The following is a 27998-nucleotide window of genomic DNA, read 5'->3' as shown; positions in this document are numbered from 1 at the left end:
ACGGTCGGGCACGATTCGGCGGAGGAACTGCTCTTCGTTTCTTTTTTCTTTTTTTTTGGGGGGGGGGGTTTCTTCCTTGTTTGAGGCTGGGAGAGTAGCTGGTGTTTTGTGTGTACCGCTACTAACGTGGCACTGCACGCAGAAACCGGAGGGGTCAGCTGTAGTGCGCATGCGCATTTATCGGGCCCAAAGCAGTTCGTGTTGAAATGTGACTGGACCGCGACGGGCTGCACCTGGAAGTGAAAGAGTCCGCAAGTACACATCAGCGATCACGGCCAAATGAATGGGAGACACAACTAATCACCGCCACCATCCCACAGCCGGACAAAAAATATGCCACAGTGCAGGTTTTTACAGAACATAGTCGTCTCATTCATTCTGGTCACTAAATGTAAGTATAATGTAAGCGAAGGTTTAACCTGGATTTAGAGCCATCGGCGTTATGAGGTAATATTTCAGAGGGCAAAGTGTGACTGATGACTAGCACTCACATATAAGTCACATGCATGAAATCTCTGTTTACACTGTAATGCCCCTCCCAAAATAAATAAATAAATAAATAAATAAATAAATAAATAAAATGAAAAATACTTAAATACTTAAGTGCCTGGCTCACTCAAATATCCAAGGATTAAAGGAAGCTTTATCAACAGCATATCATTGGACAACATTTCTCTAGCTGGTTAGTACTACTCATCAAACTGTCAGTCTATGGTTTAAATAAATCTATTAAACTGGCCCCTTTTCAGGAACAACCTGAGCTTCTTTGACCTGGATACCAGTGAAAGATACATTTTGTAAATATAACCAAACATTTCCTCCCCTTCGTCCCCATGCACCTGGTGTGATTCTCTGTCACCTCTCACTGTCATCATGTTTTTCTCCCAAGTTGTTTTCTCATATAATTAGAGGAAATGTGATTCACTGACAGTTAAAACCAGTAACACTACATTTTGAGGTATCTGGATAGTGTGGTATATGTCCTCAATGCACAGTCTGTGACAAGAGCATTTAAGGGTGTAATTAATGTGACCTAAGCTTGTAATGTGTCAATCATTGAGGAAATTTTGAATAGTAGGTTAAACTGGCACAGGATGAGGAAACAGTTTGGCAGGGCAGGACTATCTATTTTACCAATGAAGGACAAATAGAGCTGAGGGATTTTGAAAGGGTTACATTCAAACATACAGAATCCAAAATTTTAGAGTCAGTAAATCATTTAAACAATAGATGTTTTATTATTGTAAAGCCCCAAACACTGATGACACAATATCCTTAAAGGATGTCCTTATGCCAGAAGAGCATTCAGTGATTAGAAAGATATTGAAGAGCAGGTTAAACTGCTGAAGAATAAGGAAACAGTGTGGCAGGACAGGACTGTCGATGGAAGGGACAAATTTAAACATGAAGGAGTAAAATTATTATTTATCTTCTTTTTAAAGCCCCCAGACCCTGATGACAGAACCTCCTCATTGGTAACCAAAGCCCTGACTATTTAGTACAGAATGTAAAAGAGAAAAGAAAGCATGAAAAAGAGATGGGGAGGAAGCTGTCGTTTTTACCTTTGTGCAGTTATATCTTTGAGCCATACCATTTTGGGTCGTCTCACTGGACTCTAGATGAAAATTGAAAATTTTTGTACCCATACTTAAATGACTAAAATTGGACTGAGATGGGCAAATATCAGAACCTTTTGAGAAAGTACATTAACGTTCATTGATTATTAATAAGGGCATAAAACCAACAAAGTGGCAGTAAAAAACTATGAAACCTACGACAGGACTCATTGCTGAGTAGATTTACTTTGACAGTTAGGATTGTTGTCCTGCTGAGCTTCAGACGGTAGCTAGTTTATCTCTTCATAAATGAAACCTTCCCCTTGATCATTACAATGGAGTGCAGAATTTGAAAGACTCTGAATGAAGCTTAAAGGGACTCCTCCTGTAAATAAAAGCTTCTGCATGTTCAGATCTTTGTTCAGTACTGAGTACTAAATCTCAGTGTCGTAGTTGGTGCAGTCCCCATTACGTGGAAAGTGGCTCATTTTGTCTCTCTGGAAAAAATTAAAGACTGTACTGACCTTAAACTGTAAACTTATAAATTCTGCTTCTTAAGGGTAGTTTTTTCTTGCCACTGTCGCTAAGTGCTTGCTCTTGGTGGGATATGTCTCTTTGACAACTCCATACAGAGTTTGGTCTATAGCTGCTCTATGTGTAAATTGCCTTGATGTAACTTTTGTGTCTAAACTACTGACTGCTACTGTATGCGTATGCAGGGACAGTGCTTGGAAACATATATCACACAGGAGTGTGAGCTGACAGCCTGCAGCACTTTGATGCTTTGCCACCTTTGCACATGCAGCTACGTCCTGCGCTCTGTCAAACAAGCCAAACCAAGATAGACTTCTATCATAGCACAACAATTTCTAAATATTATTGCATTGATTTTGTAAAATAACTCTATTGACCTTTAGAAGCTAATTCCAAAACTCCTTATGTTTTCTCTTTACTGTATTTACAATACAGACCTAAAGTTCACCTTGTGAACACAGCTATTCATTTGTGCTTCTCATGATGACTTGCAGTACTTTTGTTAGTCATGAACCAACTCAGGTGAAGGGAGAAACTATGGACACCCATAGTCCAACCACCTTACTTTATCAAGTGCAGTTTATAAAGGCAAACTGTGTCCTTGCTCACTGCAGTTCTGTAAAATGAATCTCTTTTTCTTATTTGCTTGCTTTTATGTACCCAGGCAGGTCAAAAGTCAACAGTCGACAGTGTGCTGTGTGGAATAATAGGAGGTGGTAGTAAATCACAGAAATTAAACCAAAAACCATATAGAGAAAGCTTTTACGTCTGTGTGTGTGTCTACCTGTGTTAAAGATATCTTTAAGGCAGTGCAACAGTCTCCTTGCAGTTGCTGTTAATATTACATATGTTTGTTTATTTAAATCAAAGAGTTTGACTAATATAGGCTAATATACTACCTCTTATCACATGTACATTTAGAGAATGCTTAAACAAGCTTCAATTTTGAAGCTTTTGGGCTCCTGAGTTTCATCTCAATTTCAGGAAAACTTCTCTAACATTTTGTACAGTTATATAAATATAAAGCAGATGGAAGAGGTAGATATGTGACTTAACACAGCTTTGAGGGATGTGTCTGTTATGATGAGTATGGTGTTTCAGCTTATAGTGTTTGTACTGTGGCCAGAAACTCATTATCACAGCAAGCAGCTGTTATCACGTAAAAAGCTTAAACACTACCCACTGAGCACCAAAAAGTGGAACGATACAGAGCAGCTGGTGAACATACATGAACATTAAGCAGCTGAAGGAAAAGTTACTTCCCTCAAGATTAACAACTGTTTAACTGAGGAAATATTGCAACACATTGTTAAGAGCCCAAAAAGCAGCAGGAGCCCTACCTAAAACAAATAGCATCACAAGTTTACCTACAGTAGGCCAATCAGAGCGGTACAGGCCGTTCTCACTGGCCTCTCTGGGTTTGCAAATGGGTTGAAAAACAGTTGTGTGTTTAGGTTTTTTTAATTACCCACAGACATTTGGGGAAGTGCAAGCATTTTTTGAAACTTGTTTCTGTTTTTAGTGTATTTACTCTGCTACCACTTGGCACGTTCTTCATAAATGTTGTGGTGATTTGGCCTCTAAACCATAATCTAAATAACATAAGCTATGATCAACTTAAATCACACAGCTACTAAGGCGCATGAAGGACAAATCTTACGCAAGGAACAAAATCCATTTTGCAGGTAAAAAAAAAAAAGGTTTCTTGTGGTTTAGTTATCCATTTGCAAACAAACAGTTGACTGAGGTGATGGTGTCTGCTGTGTCTTTTGCCCTGGTAAAAAATCATAAGCCCTCTCCAGTGCCACAACTTCCTTCACCTGCATACTGTTCAAATTAACTGCTGAAATAATCACACTATAACAGTTAATCAACCAAAAAAAAAAAAAGAAAGAGAATAACAGCTCCAACTATAAATGTGACCGTCTGTAGATAATTGTTGAGTGTATGCCTGTTGAACCAGGTCTCTCTTGAAAACCAGACCTCATGTCCCAATCGGATTACGTGTATAAATAAAGACAAATGAATGAATTAATACAGTAAAATGATATAATTCAAAAAGCACAGAGGGCAGCACCGTGGTGCAGTATTAAATCCTGGGTCTGGGATCTTTCTGTGCATTTGCATGTTGTACCGTGGTGCTCCAGTCCAAAGTCATGCATACCAGATTAATTGGTGAGAATGTGATTGTGGATGGCTATTTGTCCCTGAATGTCTCTGTCCCAGCTGGGATTGCTCCACCCCCCCTGCCCCATATATATAATAGATAGATGTAAATACACAGGTAAAATGAGCACCTTGAACTTACATGGAGTACTAAATAAATTTACAGTGCATACAGCTCAACTTCGTATCGTATCGTATGAGCTAAGAGGACCAGGATTCTTATAGCTCATCATTTAAAGATATTCTATGAATGGTTAACACAGCTCTTATGATAAAAAATAATATTAATCACTCCTATGTTTTTGTCCAACAAAGGGGAGTTCCGCGTTTTGGCTTAAAGAGCTGGCAAAGAGCAAATCTGATTTTTCCTACGAATGACTGAACCAGGAAATTCAATATTAGGTAGGATGGATTCAAAGCAGAAGGAGAATAAAGGCTAAGTACACACTGATGGACACACATGCTGGAGCTCATGTTTTGCCCATTTGGATGAGGTCAGGCCATGAAACCATAATGGGATTTTAATGGAAAGGATGCTGACAGAGACAGATAGAGAGGAGGCCAGTGTTCACCTTTAAATAAATTTATTCATTAAAAAGAAGTGCAGTTGCCATGCCAATGCTACTGTCACAGGCCCCTGGAGTCCTTGAGGTTATTGGAGAGAGGACATTCAATTACAGTAAACTCTGAATATGATGTGAGTTTATATTCAACACTGTAAGGGCTGAGGTCACAGCCAAAATTACCAACATGTTTCATTCATAAGGTCGTGACGTGGAAGCACCATAATTTAAAGCTCTCTTCAAAAAGAACAGCAAAGTGGCAAATAATGACTCATACTTTTGAGAATCCTCTGAGGCCTGGATAAACTTTCACATGTTTGTATTTTTTAGAACGTGAAGTTGATGGATATTGTGTTAATTAGTTTAAGAGGTATTCTTTCACGTAGGAGACTGTGAGCCTCAGCACTTGCAAATTTTCTTCCTCTTTGTAACTGCCATGTCATTTTTCTGTACAGTTTTTCTATCATAACAGGTTTTTCTCATCAGCTTCAGCTTCAATACAAAGGTTGTTATTCTGCAGGGTTTTTTTCAGTTGCACTCAAATGCAGTAAACATGACTATTTTCTGATAGAGTGTAGCTTGTGTGTAACTAAATTATTATTTGCAGATTTCCATAAGGCCATTGTAATGATACAGTATTTGCACTTTCCGTAATTATAATACTATAATAATAATTTGTTGTTGATTATCTGAATATCCTACAAAGCTATTGCAACACTAAGAATCATTTGAAGTCATGTGCCTATTTACACATTTCACAAACTAATGATTATTTTTGTGGAGTTTGGATCTGAGGAGGAATCATACAATGTGTTAATCAGAGCTGTTTTGTTTAGAGTTGTGGGTCAGAAAAGCAAAGCAGTGAGCTCAAAGATGCTAAATGTTTCACAGACAAGCGATGAACTGTATGCACAGTTGATTGTGGGTGTGACACGACAGTAAGTGGACAGGCAGCACACAGTAGTGGTTTGCGCTGTTGCCTCACAGCAACAAGGTTCCAGCAGCCCCTGCGACTCAGAAACGGATAAGATGAGGAGGTGAATGAGTGAGCGAGTGTATCCAAGGGATCCCCTCCACATTTCCTTTTTTCCTTTGTAAAAGAAATGGAGTGTATTTGTAAAATGGGCAGCCTGATATATTAAAAAAATATAATTCCTGTAGGAAGTCAGCACACTGAGGTGGAATATAGTATCAGTTAAACTGGCCAGCGTGCAATAAGTTTGGGGACGGTTGATTCGTGAAGCTCTTATTTTGCTACAGTTGTTTAAAAAGAAATGACTGTATTTGTGTGTTCACAACATTAGCACTGACGATGACACAATTACTGCCTCACAACAGTAAGGAAGTTTGAATCCCTCAGTCTTACTGAAGAATGAGCTGCATCCAAGAGTCACACAAGAACATCAAAGGAAGAAATGTGCCAATTTTGTCAGGCTAATGTTAAATTTTGAGTTTGTGTTTAAAAGTAACAGATAAGCTGTTCAAATAAAAAAAACAAACAAAAAAACCCCCAAAAAACTCAGCAGCCTGAAAAGACTGAACACCATGTGCCACTGCTCTTTAATTAAATTTTTTATTGCGATATTTTCACCCAATAATTGCAGTGACTGATTTGGTTCCTTGTGTTAAGATATTGTAATAAATAATATTATTAATAATTAAATCAGTATTACAACATGTTATGGCGAACTGAAATGTCTGACCACAAGATGGATCCATGTGTCAACAAAAAATTTTGAAACGTCTGTGAGATTTGGGGAAAGGGATCATTTTATGCATTGTTTGTGCAATGGCTCACTCTAGTGGTAAACATTAGGAAAGTCAGATTAAATCAATACCTTCACTGGTAAGGGTTAAAAAATCATACTGTTTCATAATGGTAAAGCTGCAGAGAAGTTCTTTATCACTAACAGTTTCTATCCAACATCTTTCACATCTGGGCGAATAAAATGTAACATGAATATATTATTCAGCTGCATCTAAGATGTTCCTTTATCAACAGGTTTACCGCAACGCAGTTACAAAGAAGTCCCAAGGAAACTCAGGTGTGTGTGTGTGTGTGTGTGCGCGTGTGCGCGTGCGTGCTATGTGCTTTGCTTATTGTTAGTGTTGACATTTTAAAGTTCTGTCTTTAATACTATACTACTTGGGTCAATGATTGAACAATGTATCCATTGTTCAATCATTGACCCAAGTGGAAACAGGCTCTGGATCCACAGATCCACCTCAGATGATCATCACCATCACTGTTTTTTTTGGTTTTTTTTTCAGTGACGTGGTTATTTTAGGTATCATTTTGCAATGCATTTCTGTGATTTACTATTTTATCTATTTTCCTCCTAATCTCCTGTGAACATAATGATTACACATTGCTGTTTGGACATTCCTACTATGTGCACGTCAAAATGTATTTTTATACACACGTTGGCTTTATACCCATTTACATACATTCAAATGTTACGCAACATGTGAGTGAGTTTTGCATAACTTCATCATTCATTAGAGATTCTCACAATATTCCTGTGATTACTTTACATAAATATGCAGTGTAAGTCACTCACTCTGTTTCTGAGTTGCAGGGGGTGGTGCAGCCAGTCCCAGGCCACATTCTGGGTGGAGGCGGGGTACACCCTGACAGGTCACCTGTCCATCTCAGGGCCAACACACAGAGACAGACAACAGAATGAATTAGAAGGAAATAGAATTAGCACAGTGGTGCAGAATATTTCAGACCATGCAGTGTGGTACAAAAGAATGACCAAATTGGGCGTGGAGTTAAAAACTAGTACACTTACTCACCTGAGGGAAGCAAAAAGCCATGGCAGAGATTATTTCTGTTTATGAATTTTTACGATTTTTTATGTAATTGTACAGATTCAGTTTTTTCTGAATACTAATATGTTATTTGTCTCCTTAAGAATGGCGCATTAGTTTCAGTGTATTTGCACTATGTACGAATACAAGTAGAAGATAAAGTCACTTGTACTTCACTTCAGAAAGAAAACATTCAAAGCTGGTGTTTCTGATGTCGTTGATGAATGTGCTTAGGCTCCACTATCATGTTATTTGTGTTCTGTTGGAATAAGAAAAACACACCAGCAAACACCAATTAGGATATATCAGATGCCTTTATTAGGCAAAAAATATTTACAGCAAAGTCAAAAGTTACTCGACTGATTGAAAACTGATATAGTAATTGGCAGAGATGACAAAGCACAGCTAAAAGATGCAGCAGGAAGAGTCAGAGCTCACTGCTAATCCACTGGCTCCGGCAGGTCCTGATAGCTGTTGATGTCTGGAAGGTGATGACCAACCTCAGGTTGTTCACCATTAAGCTCAGCATACTCTACTGAACCCTGCTGACACACACACACACACACACACACACACACACACACACACACAAAACACAACCGATCATTGTTGTTGGCCTGTTGCTCCCTCGATAATGACTAACTATTGAGTGTAATGCAAAGTGGTGAAAAAATAGAAGAGGAGCTCTTGTTGTCCTCCTCTTTTGTCTCTGTTTGGCGTTTGCCTTCCTGTCCTTCTGTTTTGCTCTCCTTTGTCTTGTACCATGCGTCAGCATTCCAGCCTAGTGACTCCTCGTAACTTTTTGATCAGTGTCTGTTTACCAACTTAACTTCTGCCTGTGCGTTTTGACTTTCTGTGTGCTGACCTGGAGTTTTAATTTAATGTATTGTGAACTTGTCCTTTGTCTTTGGAGTTATGCGCTGGGTTCAGTGCGACACTTGTGGCTTTTATTAATACGTAAACAACACACTAATTAACTAATGGTACCTAATACTTGATGACAAAAACCTGGAGAATGCTGTACAAGCTTCAAACTGTCTGGACATCTGTTTCATGAGGACAAACCATAATAATGCAGCTGTCAGACCAACCTCTGTAATCTATCATCAAGGCTGGTGGAAGAATCAGCCATTCTTAGATCATGATGTCACATCTTTATTGTTTTTTCTCCCCCTCAAATTCCTCTCTTTAGATGCCTGGAACACCATGTAGGGAAAAACAGTGGCGTAGGGAGGGGTGGTGATTAAGGCTATCTGGGGGACAGTACACCGGCTGAGATGGGCTTGGATGTAATTTGACTGGTCCACAGCAGTGATCTGACTGAGTGATAGGGAAGGAAGCCCTAACCCACTGCCTTTGTTCTTGCCCGGAAACTTTGATGGCAGTTTCCCTCTCAGTCTGTATTATTGGAACACATGGGTTGTATGTGGCCAAGGGACAGCCAGTGAAAGGATATGAGGATAGGTTTAGTAATAAAGAATACAAATGACATATGTGATATCATTGCACTATAATATAAAACATTGGATTGTTATTAAAGCTACTGTTCAAGTTCATGAGGATGAGGAGAAGACTATTTGATATGTGCAACTAAATTCCACAGAAAATTTGCAATTGATCATGCTATATTCCCTTTAAATAAAACACATAAACAAAAAATGAAATACGTGACTAGGTAAAATGCAAAGGTTTAACCAGAGCAACTGAATCTTTCCTATGCATCGGTAATGATTGGTCTAACTTTTACAGATATATGAACATGCACTAATTGTTTTTAATGGTAGTCAACTGACGTTTTAAACACTTCAGTATTACCATTTCACATTGTACACAGTACTTAAACAGCACCAGTCACTGCAATGAGCTGAGTTATGTTTTCTAAGTGTGTGTTATATTCAATTTTGACGATTTCAGTGAAAACCTGTTATAAATGCATGTGAATATGATGAAATGGAAAGGCCTGGGCAGCACGGTGGAGTAGCTGACAGCAAGAAGGGATTAGACAGCTGGGCCCGTATGTGTGGAGTTTACATGTTCTCCCTGTGCCTGTGGAGCTTTCCCTTCAATTACTGTTGGCCGCACTCCCCCACCTTCCTGTTTTTGATGCTCACCAATGGTTTACACCTTGTGGTGAACCCTCTGTATTCACTCTGCTCAAGGCTTCTCTTAATTTTTGCCTTTGACGCAGATACATCTATGTCCTGGAGATGGTTCTTGGTTTTCCTTAACCAGGGAAAGGATTCTTCTGTCATCTATCACACTTGTTTTCCGTGGTTTTCTGGATCTTTTGGTGTTATTGAGCTCACCAGTGTGTTTTCTGACTTAAAGAATGTACCAATTAGTAATGATGGCTTGCTTCACCCATCATGAAAGTTCTTCAGACTGTTTTTATGCTCCTCATAAATGAAATAATATGTGTTGCAATTCCTACACCATTCACCTGATTTGGATGTAAATCCCCTCAAATTAAAGCTGAAAGTCTGCACTTAACGCACATCTTGATTGTTTCATTTCAAATCCATTGTGCTGGTGTATAGAGCTGAAATACTGAAAATTCTGTCAGTATCCAAATAGTTCTGTACCTGACTAAAATTGTGATGCTCTTTTGAACTATACATAATATATACAGAGTATACTGAATACATATATACTATATGTAGTTATAGCCAAGAAAAAAAAAGGCACAGAATTGTAATGATGATAATAAGCGGGGACAACAGGAGTGTGACTGTGCAGTTAATTACTCACATAGTCATGGTGGCCGGCAGCACCTAAAGGACAAAACATTACAAATTTAACGTCTCAGTTTGGTGCGTATTATGTTGACTCACAGGCTAGTTATTCATTTGTCATTTGACAGTCATGCCAACATGCAGCTGACCTTGCTGGCTCACCTGTCCCTCCACTGCACAGGCCTATGCTTCAACCAGAGACTGGTTGGTCAGCCAGTAAGCCTGATTCCTGTCATCTGACTCAGTACTGCCACTCACACAGGAAACTTTAGGATCCTAATGTACTTTCTTGTCAGACAAGTCCAGTGTCAGACTGATGGTCTAATAACAGGATGATCGTGGCTGCTGTAACAGGATGTGGTCACTGTTCTGTAGCTGTGGTACACTTTCACTCGTTTGTAAGATCTAGTGAAATGTTTTACCACCTTGAGGTTGCACAGCAGACTGAAACCATAGCTTATTAGCATGTTAGCAAACACTTACCTATTCATGTAGCATTGCCATCCTTTCAGGGTCTTGGTTGAATCCAAATTTTTCTCTTATTTTAGTTAAGCTTTTCTCCCTATTCAGTCTTAAGGAAAATAACTAAATGTACAAAATTTAGGGATGCGCTGATACCACTTTTTTCCAAAACAAGTACTTACTCACTAATACACACACATTAAGTTACTTTGTTTTTGTTTTTTTGTCTACAAATATCATTTGTTATTTAAACAGTACTGGACTGTACTGCAGTGAAACTTGTGACAAACAAAATTGTAACAAAATTGTCATATACTGACATTCAACATTAGTGTTTTTATAAACATGGCACTGCCACAAATACTGTCTGACATTTAACTTTGTTAGATGTATGTCGGACAGTATGTGTAAAGTGGTATTGGTGGTAATTTTATGAGTGTGAGTACGAGTACTCATGCCCGGTATCAGACCGATACCCGATACTGGTATCGGTATGTATCACCATCTGAACATGAAGTGTGAATTGAAGGCTGGTCCTGAGAGCTCAAGACACTGCATCTTAAGAAAACATTCATTCATTCATTTAATCATCTTCTACTGCTTATCTGTTTCCGGGTCACGGAGGCTGCTGGAGTCAATCCCAGCTCACTCTGGGTGAGGGCGGGGTCACCCTGGACAGGTCACCAGTCATCGCAGGGCCAACACACAGAGACAAACAGAGACCTACGGACACTTTAGAGTCACCAATTAACCCAAACATGACGTCTTTGGACGGTGGGAGGAAACCAGAGTACCCGGAGGAAACCCACACCCAGAAAAGCCCCAGGCCAGGAACCAAAACCAAGACCTTCTTATTGTGGGGCAACAGCGCTAACCACCAACCAATCAAATTGACAGCAATTTGACATGTGCAAGGATGACATGCAGCAAAGAGCCATGGGTCAGAGCAGAACCAGGCCCATTGTGGTTAAGACACCTCCTTCATAGCACTTACTCTACAAGGTGAGACACTGGGGAGCAACCCAGTGCACCCCAATTGCACACAATTTGTTGTGTTTTGTCAGTTTAAATGTATTTTCCTAAGATGCTGTGTTTCGACCTTTCAGTGCCACAGTGAAATGAACTTATCAGAACATTTTCCTGAAAAACAACTGTCTGCAAAACAAGTTTGATGAGAGCACTGAGACTGAATCAGAACAGTGATGTTTCAGGCCAGAAAAGAAAAACAGTGAAGAGAAAGATGTTAAGATGCATAGCAGGGCTGAGGGGAAAAGCAAACATGTTGTGTTTGTGGATGTGGACTTTTTTTTTTAGCCTTCCAATTCACTGATAATCTAATTTATCAGCGCAGTTTTAGTTATGTCAAACTCACCATGCAGAGGGTTTTTGAGCTCGCTGTACACTGTGTCTGTGCCTTTTCTCAGTGGGACTGTTAACGTAAAAAGCAACACATTAGCCTGTTTGAACATCAAAAGACAAAGTTTGGCTAGACCTGTCATGAAGACTAACCTAAAAATAGGCCGCCTGTGTCTCTACATGACATATCTGGCCCGATGGGACTTTGAGCAAAGGGAGATAAAAAAAGAGGGGGCCAATACCCCCCCAGTTCAACCCTTCCTGTTTACAAGATCTGAAGTGGATTTGGAAATCCCAACAGTTATCCCTACAGTTACCACAACATGGGGATCTATAAATTAGGGGCAATTAGGCCCCTCCCAGGATGTGCTGGCCTGTCTTATCAATTATATGGGAATGTGGGCAAAGCAGAAAGGGTTTTGATGTGCTGGTTGGAAATACAGCAGTGATATGCAAAAATTATTAAAATAAACGACGATGAAAAGCTACCAAAAACTGAGTTCAGAGGGAAAGAAATGGAATAGCCAGAAAAAAAAAAAGATAGAAAATGTTTTGTTTGTGTGGTAGTGTGTAAAATGTTCACCTCTGGTAGCATCCACTGGCTGGGGATGCACCACCTCTGTGTACTCCACATCAGGCTCGCTGGACACAACACTGCTCTCCTCATCATTGACTGCATTAGGCACATGAGCAAAATTCCCTCTGAACCCGCTGCTTTACTTCATGCCAACCAGCTTCCAACCATACGACTGTGTGATGCAGTTTGATTTTGTCAAACCACAATTTTCAATCAAAAATTACTCATGCTAAGCTTTCAGAACAAATGCATTAGCTTTTTGCAGTGTGTTAGGATAGACTGCAAAAAGCCTGAATGAAATTCAGTTCCCAACTGGATTACATGTGTTGGAATATCCGTCCATACAAAACTGCATTTACTGTAAAGCTGGAAGCTGAGAAAAGTTATCTCATTAAATAGTTCTGTCACATAATCATCATTTATTCAAATTTACAACATAATGGCTAGAATAACATGTTCAAAAGCTAAACTCATCAATTACAGGAAGATGATCAGATTAGTCATATTTTAAGTGAAAGCAGCAACTGTAAACTGTGAGCATGTGGACTTCTCACCTGGTTCAGGCGGTCGTTCACTCCACACACTGACTGCCGGTCTGAGCGCCCTCACTGTGAGACACAGAAAGAAAAACATCAGGTTATCAACCAAACCATGATTTTATTCAAATTCCTAAAATTCAGCATCGATTAAAATAAAGACCTTAAAGGAGCTTATTTATAAGTTCTGCTATTGTTACACAGCTAGCATCAACAGCTGTTCACTTACCATAAAAGTTGTTCCTTTACTTGCGACGAACGGTCTCCAGAGTTGGAAAGCAACACCACTACTAACTTAATGAGTAATGTGAATTACTTTTTACTCTGCTTCTCCTTCTATTGTCCAAGCTACCTTTATCTTCTGCTGAAGTTAACATGTCAGCTGGCAAAATCATCTCCTGGCCTGTCTTATCGTGATACTGAGCCCGGGCTCCCCTGAGAGAGAAGTGCTGCCCATGGCGGTATAATAACACCATGTCTTGAAAATTGAATCACAGCTGGCGTTCTTCAGAGGACTGGTGAGTAAACAGTTGTCAATGCTGATGTTAACAATGCAACAATAGCAAAACTTAGAAATAGCTCCTTCAGTGGGTAAGTAAATGAAATTGAAAATGAAATTACAGGTATTACCACCACAGGTAGTATCATCACCTCACATATTGGTGAAATTCTTTCAGACCCCCCCCCCCATAATAATAAATAATAATAAAAACTCCAGCCAGCACATATAAGAAATAGTGATGAAAAAAATTGTTGTCACTTTTTCAAGAGTTGCCACTTTTGAACAGAACTTAGCTAAACAAAGCTAACAATTTCATACTCAACAAAAAGAAATCTTCATTTTCCCAGTAATAAAGTTTTTTTTAACAGTCATTTCTAAATAGCATATTCTGTTGCAAAAGCAAAGGAAAGATAAGAGACATTTTCTGTGGAACGTTTCTATAACTTGGGATCGAGTGGAGGCTTCATTACCCCCATCCCCCCCCAAAAAAAGGAGTGCCAAAACTACACATCTGGAAGTCTTCATTTTGTACGCACAGAAATCTTCCACTGCGTTGTGAACATTACATTGTTAATTCAGCAATGACCACACAATAGGTTTTGGCAAAAACAACTTCCCAGTTGGTAATGTAATCTCACACACAGCACAAGTGAGGCTCATGTGACTAATTTCCTCCACCTGCTGCATGCATTCAAACTTGTTTGGCCTGAAACAAAATGACTTCCACCCCCCTCAGTCTGCTCTGTACCAACAGAGGAAGCTTCTTGCAGACTCTATTGTTTCAACCTTTCAAGGAAGTCTCTCTTGTGCATACCTTTTTAAGCAATTGAATCAACTTTATATTGTGTTGGCAATCTTGTCTCAGATTTTCGCCACATAATGCACATTAATGCATGATTATATTGAATGTGTTCTTGGACAAAGCTTATTTTGCCTAAATCACGTATGAATTGAGAAATGCACATGGAGCAAAATGAACGCTAGTGACACACTTCTAAATAAAACCAATGTCTTTATTCTACAAGTGTCTCTTCCAGTCAGTCAAAGGATGAACCAAAAATATATACACACAATTTCTTTGATGGTGATAAAATGTATACAAATAAATCTCTCACCAGGCCTCTTTATACATGCCCATTAGACAAGTAGGGTAGATGCCCATGAAAAAAACAAAAAACAAAAACATGCAATCGCACAGACTTGCGCGACAAAAAAAGGTATACTGAGTATAAAATCAAAGGCCATCTACATTGCAGCAGGAGGGGAGAGAGAGCAGCGGGCCCAGGTTTATATTTTGTTATAAAATATCCCTCCTTTTCTCTGAGAAAGCTTATTCTTGAAAAATGTCTATTTCCTTTAACACAGGAACACGATTTCTTTTTGTTTCTTTCCATTTTTGCTCTTCAAGTCTTGTCTTAAAAAGCTTCCTTCCCTTTGAAAGTATTTTATAAATTGAATATAAGTCCCTCCCTCTGCAGGGCATCACTACACTGTGGCTGGGATACTGTAGCTGCTCCTTTAGCTGATGTCAGCGGGAAGCGACGCCATGCTATCTTTTGTCCCATTGGTCACTCTCCCCTCCATGCCCTCAAAGAGTGACGCTGCGCCTGCAAGAAGATGATAATGGCCGCTCTAAGCAGTTTGCAACAATTGACAATCAGTCATATCATTAAATGCTGAAGCATCTTGTACCTTAGAGCTGTTAGTTCCTACAGGAACTGTATTTTAACAATATACTACTGTTCCTACCTTGGTAAAACACAAACACTATGGACATGCAAAATGGTCAGACAGTCAAAGACAGTTACAGACAAAGAGCATGCAACAGAATGGCTACAGCATCACGAACAGTTACACAACACAAGGTCACCAACACATGAGCTTTCATGCATATTGGAACACGAATGATTGGACTGAGGACAAACTGTGACCACAACAGGAAGCATGCTGTTGAGGGATGGGAAATGACAAATGACTTAAAATAATGATGATGATGACAGTGGCTGGAGAAAGTAAAATTAAGCTACCTGTGGCTGTGTTAAAAATCTCTGTCAAGTCATGTCACTGTTAAAGGAGCCATTGACGGCTTTCTGAGAAATTATGAAAATAAGGTCAGCTGGGAAATCATTGAAGTCACCAAAAAAAACAACAAACAAACAAAACAACTACTAAATGCCAAAATGCAGCAAATTCCTTCTTTTCTTGGCACATTATTGCCACTCAAAGATCGATAGCAGTATTAAATAATTGGTGGAACTGTACCATATATACACATACCATACAAACAAAAATGGACCTACTACTAATGTACCTTTATTATTTGGGAATTTAGTTTTTCTCCTTTGTCCTTCCTTTTTTTTATTGTTTGTATTACTGTGTATTTCAACTCTTTATTGTGCTTTTCACAGCCATCTTCATTTCTGTATCTATAACTTCACTTTTATATGATGTACAATTCTATACAAGTACAGCAGTTAGCCAAGTCTGCTGTGCAGTATATTACAGTGTTAACACTGTACATTATGTATATATACGTAACAGTACTTTTATCCTTCTGATATGTTTAATCTTTACATAAACTGTACATACAGTCACCGGCCACTTCACTAGGTACAAATAGCTCATCGACCAATTATATGGCAGCAGAAATGATCACGATGATCTGCTGAAGTTCAAACCAGCATATTTACTTTGACCATTGCATGTTTGATGGTGCTAGGCATGCTGGTCTGAATATATTAGAAAATGCTAATCTACTGGGTTCATGAGTTTACATAGAACAGCCTGTAAGTGAACTATAATTCTCTGGCTTTTTCGATGCCAGAGGTCAGTGGTGAATGGCCTGACTTCTTCGAGTTGATAGAAACGCAACAGTAACTCAAAAAAACAATAATTCATTACAGCTGAGGTGTGAACACACAACATCTTGAAGCAGATGGGCTCCAGCAGAAGACTCTTGTTGCCTGGTATGATTAGTCTCAATTTATTTTCCAACACTCAAAAATGAAGGTCAGAATTTGGTGGAAACAACAAAGCATGCCCTAACCTGCTTTGTTTTAACAGTTCAGGCTGCTGTTGGTGGCTTTATGGTGTGGGGGATTTTTCATCTTTGGAGCCTTTAGCAGCAGTTGAGCATTATTTAAATGCTACGGTCCACATGAGTGTTGTTGGTGGTCATGTCCATCCCTTTATGACCATTATGTTCCTGATGTATCTGTACCTATCTTCTGATGACTACTTCAAGAAGGACAACACTCCATGTCACAAATCTCAGGTCATCACAAACTGGTTTCTTTAACATGACAATGAGTTCACTGATCTGAAACGGCTTCTACAGTCACCTGATCTTAATCCAATACAGCACCTTTGGGATGTGGTAAAACAGGAGATTTACATCATCAATGTGCAGCCACATATCTTCACCAACGGATGTGATGCCATTACATTAATATTAACCAAAATCTCTAAGGAATATTCCCAGCACTTTGTTGAATCTATGTCATGAAGAATTAAGGTAATTTTGAAGGCACAAGGGGTCCAACCTGGCACTAGCAGGGTGTACATACTAAAGTGGTCGGTGAGTATAAAATATAATTTTTACACATTGAGAGAGAGCAGTAATATCCTGGAGTCTATTGTCAACACTGTGAGGTGACCAGGCATATTTAACCTGCTAAATCTTTACAGCTATTCATGAACTACCACACATTAGTTTTCATTAAATCTAAAAATTGAAAAGGTGTTACCCGTTGGAGCAACAAAATAAAAAAAAATGTCTGAAGTGTCTTACCCTAACCCTTACATTCAACTTATTACTACGATGTGCACATTCAATCTAAAAACTAAAAAAAAAAAAAAAAAAAAAAGGTTGAATCAATATGATGTCTTTGTGCTTTTTACAGAAAATACCACCACAATGGTTCTGAAAAAGCCAAAAACAAGAGGAACATGACATCATCATGGACCATCAGCCATCCTCTAACAAAAGTAGATTCACTGTTACTAACTTTTACAGTGCGCTGTCACATTGAGAGAAAGCAAGTAATCGAGCCAACTCACACTGACAATTCAGCAGCTGCTTCTCTTTTACCTACAATTAGAGAGGAGAGGTGAGAGGAGTAGGAGGATGCGGACCGAAGAAGGTTTTCATACTGTTAGACATAGGAAGTCTGAGTTGTGGGAGGGCTGGAGGACTCTCTACCTTTCTTGGATTTGAAGTACACCACACAAATCACCACCAGCACCGACACGACGAGCAGACAAATCCCACCAATCAGCGCTTTCTTCCACAACGCCAGGCGAACTGTAGAGGCAAAAACGCAGAGACAAAGATGACACAGAATGTCAGTGACACAGAAACTCGACAGGAAACAAGGAAAGAATGGGACATGATAACTGGGGTTGGTTGACAGAGCGGGGTAGAAGCCAACCTAAAAAAGGTTGGAAAAAATATGTAAAAAAAACCTTACAAAGGTCAAAATAACATACAAGCAACATTTCTTTTTTCTTTTTTGGCAAGGCACACTGTATGCCTTAATCTGAGGAAATGACATTGCTGCCTGCTGTTGTGAGAAACCCGCTTTATTATTATTTGTAGCTTCACTAGTATGAACTCTCGACATTTAATCCAATGCCATCAGGTCAGATTTTCATTTTTTCAGTACTTTGGTTTGTGACTGATATCAGATCTGATATCAGAAGAAATGATGATAACGTAACCTTAACCTACATTACTATATATTTTACACAGGCATAGCACTTAGCATTTTGGCACATTGAACTTGTCACTTTGGTCTAAGGAGTCTTGCAGAGTTATCATGGCTGCATCAGTTTTGCACATTTGCTGACTTCATGGGAAATGCATCAATAAATTCATGGAATCCTTAATGGAAAGCTTTAAAATTATATAGATATATATATCAGTTTGTGGTCTGTGTTTGCTGTTAGCCTACTTTTCTCAACTCAGGCTGCGAATTGGCTGTTTTGGTTTTACATGCATGAGGTCTGGGTCAGTCACAGTACAGCAGGTCTAGCCCACCAGAGGATCCGACTGAGCTGAACTCACCCTCTATAGTGACCTTCTCACTGCGGATGATGTTCTTGGCATTGTTGACAGCTTCGCAGTAGTACTTGCCACTGTGCTTTTTAGACAATTTAGGGACCACGTAGTTTGTGTAGTTCTGTTCAGAGATGTAGGTGTGGACCGGCTCTTCTTTGCCGATGTGGTAAACATTGAAAGTGACTGGCGGTGTGCCTTTAGCGATACATGTCAGCATGAGAACCTCTTCCTCAAGGATATCTGATGCCTTGGGTTTGACAGTTAGAGTCAGGTCGGACAGAGGCTCTGAGAGGGGGATTTAAAGAAGAGGTGAGATTAGTCCGCACTCTGTCTTATTGTGTCATTAAAAAATAACACCATTAATCCAACTCCCACAACACATTTATGATATTTTAAAAGTAATAGTTTGACATTTTGGGAATGTTCTTTTGGATTAAACAAATTCTAATAATAAAATATGCATATAAATGTCAGCAGTGAGCTGGGTTTTTAACAGTCAAAACAACTATAAAAACTGGATCTGCACAGGTAGGTAGTGTGATTTGACTGACAAGCTCCAGGACAGAAACTAAACAGATGTTGAGAATAGATTTTTTTGCCTCTTTTTTAAAACAGATATCAGTCACCATAACTGTTAACATGTGGCAACCTCGTGATTGATGTGGATTCATTCAACAGTTTTAATGAGCCTAGTTAAAAACATGCTACTTGTGAAAAAGATAAACTTGTTTGGAATACTTACCTATAACAGCGGCATTGAGTCTTTCACTCGCCTTGGCATTATTAGGATTATTCTTAGCCTGACATGTATACGTTTTTAGCTCCTCAGGCCTGGTGATAATCACTGTGAAGACAGCTTCCTCAGTCGGCAGCTTGACTGTGGTTGTTCTCAGCAGATCTTTTTCTTTAATCAAGGTATAGCTGATAGGGAAGCTGCCGGAGGCTGACTGACAGCGGATGTTGATGGGTCTTCCCAGGACCGCTTGGCCCTTCACTGAGATCTCTGGGGTGGACACAGAAACTGAGAGCAAGAAAAAATAATGAAACTCTGAGTTGTTGTGGACTTGTGTTAAATAAAAGCATCATACTTTCTTCTTTTAATACATTCTTTTAACATCCCAACTTTTTGTTATTGAGACCTTTCATTCATTCATTCATTCATTCATTCATCCATCCATCTTCTACTGTTTATCCGTTTCTGAGTTGCGGAGGCTGCTGGAGCCAATCCCAGTTTACACTGGCGACGTCACCCTGGACAGGTCACCAGTCCACCACAGGGCCAACACACAGAGACAGACAGAGACCAACAACCACTCACACTCACACTCAGACCTACAGACAATTTAGAGTCACCAGTTAACCCGAACATGATGTCTTTACACGGTGGGAGGAAACCTACACAGGCACAGGGAGAACATGCAGACTCAGGCACGGTGCATCAGTGAGACTCAATGATGCAGTACTTCATTTAGTTACCATTACAGGCATAAAAGAGAAGAGAGAGGCAGCAGTGTTGCTGCTGGAGAACAGCAGCATGTTGAAAAATAGAAAATATAAATGTAAAATAAATTATAATATATTTATATTAATTTTTTTATGCTTCCTGCTTGACACTTTTAAATAGGAGGAAGGTTATATTGTATTAAGAATGTCATATAGCAAATGATAGGGTTAGAGTAGAGCTATGAAGTCCATTGAATTATCAGTGTATGAACACCAAGATCTTAAGAACATTCTTTCTCTGTTGTCAGAGATTTTGCAACTGTTTATCATCCAAAATAATATGAGCACTTTCCTACTGCTTTACAAGAATTACAAAAAATAATCCGGCATAGTTGAATGTTTGATCTCGGTGGAGAATGACTGCAGAAATCCTGACAGCCGACTTCAAGGCTCAGTTTCTGAGTTCAAGCAGTGAACATTTCATTGTAGAGAGAACACTTTGATACTTTTACTGTGGCAATATAACACTTGGATCCATTTTATAGTAAAAACAACAGAACAAAACAAAATGTTGCACAATATGGGACTTAACTTTAGACTTAATAGTATAATAATGCATCCCTTGGGCAGACAATACAGAGTGTATAAACGCTAAGACTCCACAGCCACTGCAGCTCTAACCCGCATACTACAGAAACACAGCACACACAAAAGCCATGTTGCTAAGCAACCTAGTGGTTACTGATGTTCTATCTTGTACAGTGAGTTTTTTTGTTGAACTCTCATGTCTGATCATCAGTGTGCGATCAATGCACTGCATGAAGTCACAAGCTGCCCAAGGTTTGGTTTCTTTGTTCGTTCTCAATGCAAAAATATCATCAGTATGGCTTACTGTATGGAAATATGAATAATTAAATATGAAGTAGAACCTGTCCACCAGCCACACGACAGCAAGGTGGTGCAAAGCTCACTAAAAGTGTAACTGTCCACTGTGAGTTTCAGCATTAGCTCAAAACTAGCATACATCTTATTTGTTCACAGCTCTGCCTGCAGCAGCTTCCTCTCTGCTGCAGCTGTCATACTTATTCTAACATAATTACCATGCTCATGCTTATTCTGAAACAATCCTGTCTTAGGGCATGTGAAAAAACAAAATTATGCAGCCTGTGATTTTATCTCCGATTTTGGCCTTTTTTCGTCAGCAGAAACACAACCTGGTGTATTCACACGAGACCAACATGTAAATTATTTGTGTGATGAGGTACAAATTGAATCCACTCTAAATCAGTGTATTAAAATTAACATCCAGTAAACTCACCTTTAGGGTGTACAGTCAAGGTTTCACTGTGTTTCACGATGCCCTTGGCTTGAGCTGCACAGGTGCAGCTGAAACTATCAGACCCAACCATGCCAGAAAATACTCCAGGTTTCCTAGAACTCAACAGCCTGTTGGACGGCTCAAGAGTGTAGGTCAACTCTCCTCCATGAATTCTTTCAGAGGCATAGCTCGCACTCTTGCACGTTAGCGTCAAATATTCTTTTTCAAAGACTTCAGCAGGCGACATGGTGAGGATGGGTGCTGAAAATAGCTCTGTGTATAGATAAAACAAAAAACAAAAAACAAAACAAAAACACAAAGTCCTCACTTAACAGTGTATCTTCTGAGCCCCTACAGTGACAAAGTATAACAAACGGTTATCACAGTAAGAATTCAAATTTCTATCAAGTAGGTATCATCAGAGAAACAGATAATAAAGGTGTGTTTGTGTGTGTTTGGTACAGACTGAGCTTAACTGAAAAGCATCTAATCACTGGCCACCAATTATTGAAGAGAGCTACTGTGCTCTAATCTTATTAGTAAACAACACCATCCAGATCACAAAATGTAGACCATGCATATAGAATATTTTCCATACTGCTGGAAAATCCCTGTACAAACCAGAGTACACAACTTCACTACTTGAGTAAAAGAACAGATACTCCTTGTCAAATATTACTCCAATACAAAGAAAAGTAGCTCTGTCAAAATATTACTTAAGTAAAAGTACAAAAGTATTTCCTTAAAAAATTACTTAGGTAAAAGTATAAAAAGAATAACTCAGGAAACACAGGAAAGTAGCTTTCTTGTCATTACACAATGCACTGATGCGGTTCTGCTGCAGACATGTTTGCAGCTTAGAAATACCTTCAGTTAAAGAGGCCCTTAAAGAGGTTAGCGTTACCGACACACTGAGGAGGACGGGGTTCGATTCCCGCTGTGGGCAGATGGCCAGTTGGTGAAGAGGGACGGAGCTACAGCAAGAAGAAATGGATAGTGGACAGAACAGGACCAGAACAGGACCAGAACAGAACATAGACACGGTTCGATTTCCTGTGCAGGCAGCCTAACACGGCGAGGTTAATTGGATAATTAGTTAGGAGTAATGGACTGGGCTAATGCAGATACGGCGCCCCCCCTCCCCTCCCAGCACCTAGGCCGAAACCAGACCAGGAAAAAACAGAACGAATCACCCACTGAGATGACAGAATTTAATATACCAGTTCATTAAATGTAAATATATATATAATTATTTCACTATTTAATCATGACCCCCACACAACAAATGGTTTGGACACCGATCCTTCGCTAAGCCCCGCCCCCCTTGGTTACTGTTGCTATACCAGGCTGTTCTCTGTTGTCTGAGGTTCTGTAGGAAAATGTCCAGTCAGCATCAGTCCGGTGATCAGAAAGGAAAAGAAAAATTAAGAAAAATTAAATAAAAGAAAAATAAATTTTCTAGGTGGGACAAGAAACATATTGCAAGGTAAGAAACAGTTAGCGTGTAACGTAGGCTAACTGTCCGGCTCTGATGCTAACGTCCATTAGCCTAGCTTGAATTAAAGCCCGACACAAAACGTTATCTTTGACAGAAACAGCTGAGTTTGGTAGCTCCATCAGAAAGAAGGAGACAGAGAGGAGAGGGCTCCAGCTGCAGTCAGGTAACAGAGAGAGGGACACGGGAGGGTGCTGTGGGGTGAGGGGGTATTTAAGTTGTTGACGTTATTTCCACACAAAGATATTGGCCACAAATTGAGAAGTACTCCACCGCTGATGAGGAGATGGACCGTGTTGAAGTGATGTCCACAGAAGACATTAGATGATGACACTGGCTACAAGCTAATTCCGTGTTCCGGGTAATAATACAGCCACGATGTATAATGTAGAATGAGCCGATTATTATGGAGAAATAATCCAGGTAGGATGAGGATTATACATCATGGCCATATTCTTACCTGGAACACACACAGAGGTGTGTGTGTTAAAAAAATTAAGAATTACAATTAAAAACAATGAAGGAGTAATGTTAGTAATGACTAGAGCGAGTAAGAGCATCGATAAAAATAGTGGATAGTTAATAATAGTAAGTAATAGTGGAGTAAAAAGTACAATATTTATCCTTCAAATGTAGTGAAGTGAAAGTAAAAGTATCCCCCAAAAATAATACTCAAGTACGGATACTCAAAAACTGTACTTAAGTACAGTACGCAAGTAAATTTACTTCCTTATGTCCACCCCGGTACAAACACTCGCTTAAGTATTTAAGCCATCTAGTTTTGTATAAAATAAGCCAACAAAGCATAAACTCATATTCAGATTAATATATAAAAAAGAGTTTTTTAAACACATAACACAGATCTTTAAGTACAGTTTGAACACATCTGTCCTCTCTTCACTCACCAGTCACTGAAATGGTCTTTGTGGTTACTTTCACTACTTTTCTAACTTCTTGTCTGCACTCAAATTCTCTTGGGTCCTTCGCCAGTGCGACCATGCTGTGATTGATTTCGGTCTCTCCCCTGTTAAGAAGCTTGTCTCCATGGCTCAGATACAGGTTGGCTTTTTCAGAACTGTCCAGAGAGTTCCTGTTAGTACATGTAATTCTGATAGTATCTCCTTCATAGATCTTTAACTGAGGGTCTATATCCAAAACCGGTGGTGAGAAGAGCTCTAAGGAGACAAAATCAGTGGAGAACAAGCTGTGAGACAGGTCCAACTTTGAAAAGTCAGAATGACAAAACACAACTTGCCTTTGACTGAAATGTTAACAGTGTTGCTTTTATTAGACCAGATGGTCAATGACAGGATGGCAACACCATATTCACACTGAATTGTGGTGTTGCCAGTCTTTCTTAAGCGAAACTTGGCTTCATAATGGTTGGAACTGCCCTGTTCCTCCAAGATAACTTCGGAGTCCCTGTAGAAACGGAAGTAAAAGGAGCCTGTTTCGCTGGGCGCTGTACACCTGGCTGTTACCTCGTCCTCTTCGTTGACCACATCCTTGTTAATGTGGAGCTCCGGTTTGGACAAACCTAAGAGCACAAACATTTTGAAATGTGCTCAGATTTTTTTGGTATTAGAATTAAATTGAATTAAGTTAAAAATTTAATTGTTAAACATATCATTCTGGTATCTCTTGAAATAAAAATTTTAATTGCTTGCTTTTGTTTCCTGTTAACCGAGTGAAATGCACCTGATTCAAACATACTGTAATTATTGTAAATTAAATAAACCAACCTGTTACTGTGAGTTTCTTCGATTCACTGCGTGACTCTTTGCCCTTGATGTTGATCTTGCACATATATTTGCCTGTGTTGGAGACTCTAGTGTTGGGCAGCAGGTACAGTAGATCCTCAGAGGTGCTGGAGGTCATGTTGTAGACCTGGGTGTTGCCTTCGTATAAAGTGTACTGACAAGTCAGGGGCTCCTGCTTGTAGCTGCTGACAACAGCTTTGCATCTCACTGTCACGTTTGTGCCCCTTGTCACATTAGCACTGGGTTCAAAGGACAGGATGACGTCTCTTATTGTGAAGACTAGGGAGCGATTCGAAAAAAATGGATTAGACTTAATTTAGAAAACCAGCCTTGTGTTAGTTTTCTCTGTGCTCACATATATAGTATTTAAATTGGCCAGTTTCAAGCTGGTCTCATTTACATGCCTCTCTGTTTATGTTCTCAGACAACAGAATCATTTAAAAATAAAGACTGAAAATAAACCCAATATGTTAATCTGCAATCTTCAGGCACTTGATGGCAGTTGACATACATTTTTTCATATCCTGGATTTAATCATCCATTATAGTACAATCATGTAATTGCTGCAGTTTCAGAAACATAAACACACACACGTTTATTCCTGGTCGATGCAGTCCTGATCATCACCCTTCTCTCCTCTTCAAACTCACATAGTTAACATCAGGAGAGCAACACTGTTTGTTTTATGCCAACTCATTTTGTAAAAGAATAAAAAGAAAAGAAATTACTTGAACTTCAACTTCTGCATTCCACTGGCTGACAAATTTTGAAACTAATTTGAGAGAAAAAATTTAAGTTGTCATGCACTTGAATATTCACCTGGAATGCTTAACATGTTACAATGGAATGTCCTCCTACTATTGTCAGCATCAAAATGGGACATGACGCTCATACAAGTAACAATGCCCATGGTCCCTTAATTCCTTTTATTTTAGAGTCATTTTTGGGCTTATTGTCTTCACTTGAACAGATTTTTAGTGTATTGTGATTATTAGTCATTGTTGTTTTTTATTTCAGGATATCTCCTAATTCTCAGCCTATCAGTTTCTGGAGTGATTACAGCACCAATATAACCCTAACCCTAACCCAGCCTGAAGTGAACAGGCTCACAAGCACCAAAAGCTGAAATTTACTAGATATTTGTTCATGATTGAAAGATCAACTGTTCAAGAATAAAGGAGCTGCAGCTGTCTTTTAGGATTTAAACTACATTTCAACAAATTGGCTAGACCACATTCAGAAATTAAGTAACTTTTTAAAGGTTTAGGTTAGGTTTCCGGAGTGTAACAGATAGCATCTGCATAGGTATGGCATTCTTTCCCGTCAGATCATCCATATGGTTGAGTAAGAGTTCAAGGTTTGGTGTTTTGAGGAAATAAACAAACCTGAAGAACAATGAAAAAAACAGGGAAAGGACTTTGTCAGGCAAATGGTTCCACACAGGGGAGCTATCAGGATTTAAGTGGCCTGCCACCCTCATTCAGCAAGACCTGGCAGGGCCGGTCATGAAAGGAATCAAGCACGCAGGGCAGAGATTTGCCACAGGCTCTGCAATTTGTGGGTATGTGTTGATTTATGTTTAGTATTTACATTTGATTTAATTTTATATTTCCAATTGTACTCTGTAGTATTTCAGAAGGAAATAACAAGCTTTTATTCCACTTCTTCCATCTGACGGCTCCAATTATTATTCAAAGAAAGGTTTTACATTTATTAAGCTCATGAAATGGAATGTATTATTAAAGGTTAAAGCAGTTGCAAATAGCTGGTTTAATCTTTCCCTCTCCTCATTGAGACACTTTCCCTCTATGCTTCTACAATGAAGCTGGTTTCGTTTAAAACAGCAGTTATAAACCCAAATAAGTAAAAGGGTCCAATATTAAGTAAATCCAAAAAATTAACACAAATTTGCAGAACTACTAATTTAGGTTGACATGTGAAGTCCTGAACCAGAAGCATTTTACCTAAACGGCTGTGTTGAAAGGACAGCAGTAAAATGATAAGTGTGCACTTCCATGTGTAACTATAACTATGACAAGACCAAAAACATGAGTGACGTGTTGGAGAGTATTTCCAACCTTTTCCATTATTAAGAGGCCTGAAAATGTTTACTTTACCTCACAACATTATGTTGGAACTGAGGGTCGGCTACGTTGGTAATACAGTTCCAATTCATTAAGCCGATTTCTTTCTTGTGAAATACTGCCATCAACCATTACATTTCTAACAAACGTGAATAAGCTGAAATCATAAGCCTAATTAGCGTCCTAGAAAGAAAATAGCAGAAAAGTGAGGCAGGAAAACAGATTCTTAGAGCCACCTAAAACATCACCAGATAAACTGGCCACAAATATCCATCTTAATTACAGCCGACCTGCACTGACTCATACCTTCCATCACCAACGGGGAGGCGTGTGACACTTCCTGCTACAACTTTTCCACCATGTCAGATACAAACAGTGAGAAAACTTTGATAACAAACAGGGCAGTTTCCATTTACTGACCATTTGTCACTCTTGCCTTCTAGTGGCTCCCAGCCAACTGAAAAATCTAAACCCAAAGTTCAAGAACTTCTCTCATATGAAACGTAAAGAACTGACATGTTCTCTCGCAATGACAACCTGGCTGAGGTAGTCAACAATGTGTCCATGTAAATCTGTATTTATCGATCGTAAAGATATAAAAAACTGCAGCACTCATGCTACTTACATTGTGACATGTCTGCCATGTCCCCCCGATGAAAGTCTTGGAACGAGATAAAAAAGCACCAGATTAGAGAGACATCTACTAGAAATCCACAGAGTTCCTGCAGGAGAAGGTTAAAAGGTCAGGAGTCTTACAGCTTGACAGGAGTGCTGAGGTGAACAGTAGTAGGAGGCCCATCGTTTACGCTGAGGCTCCTGATGCCGCTGGCTGTTCTGGAGGTCAACTGATTTGTGATTTGGCTGGATGAGGCAGATCTGGATCAGTTGGGCGGGAACACACACTAAGGTGGTGCTCCACCTCAGTCACTCAGTGGTCAGCCAGCGGTGGCGGTTATCACCCCAAGCAGCCGTCGGCTTGGCTTAATTTGCCAGGAAGTGAGTGTTGTTTCCTCAGGATGTTCGTGCCGCCCGGCTCTTTGC

At 39.4% G+C, this 27998-nt stretch overlaps 1 protein-coding gene across 8 annotated transcripts; it reads right to left on the bottom strand.

The window, feature by feature from the left end:
- Nucleotides 1–12: 12 nt before the first annotated feature.
- pecam1b (platelet and endothelial cell adhesion molecule 1b) lies at nt 13–27872 on the bottom strand. 8 transcript variants are annotated; one of them, XM_029512872.1, is made up of 15 exons: nt 27714–27872; nt 27583–27618; nt 24856–25152; nt 24369–24650; nt 24019–24288; nt 21619–21891; nt 19600–19878; nt 18864–19142; nt 18000–18101; nt 13315–13368; nt 12767–12856; nt 12200–12256; nt 10382–10404; nt 7381–8175; nt 13–233 (listed from the first exon to the last, which is right to left on the bottom strand). In XM_029512872.1, exons 1-14 carry the CDS (start codon nt 27754–27756, stop codon nt 8074–8076), a joined length of 2187 nt encoding a protein of 728 aa, XP_029368732.1. In that variant the 5' UTR covers nt 27757–27872; the 3' UTR covers nt 13–233; nt 7381–8073. The 8 variants fall into 8 exon arrangements, with proteins under 8 accessions (XP_029368732.1, XP_029368740.1, XP_029368767.1 ...); XM_029512880.1 differs by lacking the exon at nt 12200–12256; XM_029512907.1 differs by lacking the exons at nt 13–233; nt 7381–8175; nt 12200–12256 and adding an exon at nt 17858–17888 and having other exon boundaries at nt 27714–27871.
- Between the last annotated feature and the right edge of the window lie 126 nt (nt 27873–27998).

The sequence above is a fragment of the Echeneis naucrates genome, chromosome 1 (assembly GCF_900963305.1).
Source record: "Echeneis naucrates chromosome 1, fEcheNa1.1, whole genome shotgun sequence".
NCBI classification, from domain to species: Eukaryota; Metazoa; Chordata; class Actinopteri; order Carangiformes; family Echeneidae; genus Echeneis; species Echeneis naucrates.
This window is presented reverse-complemented; position numbering and strand designations above follow the sequence as displayed.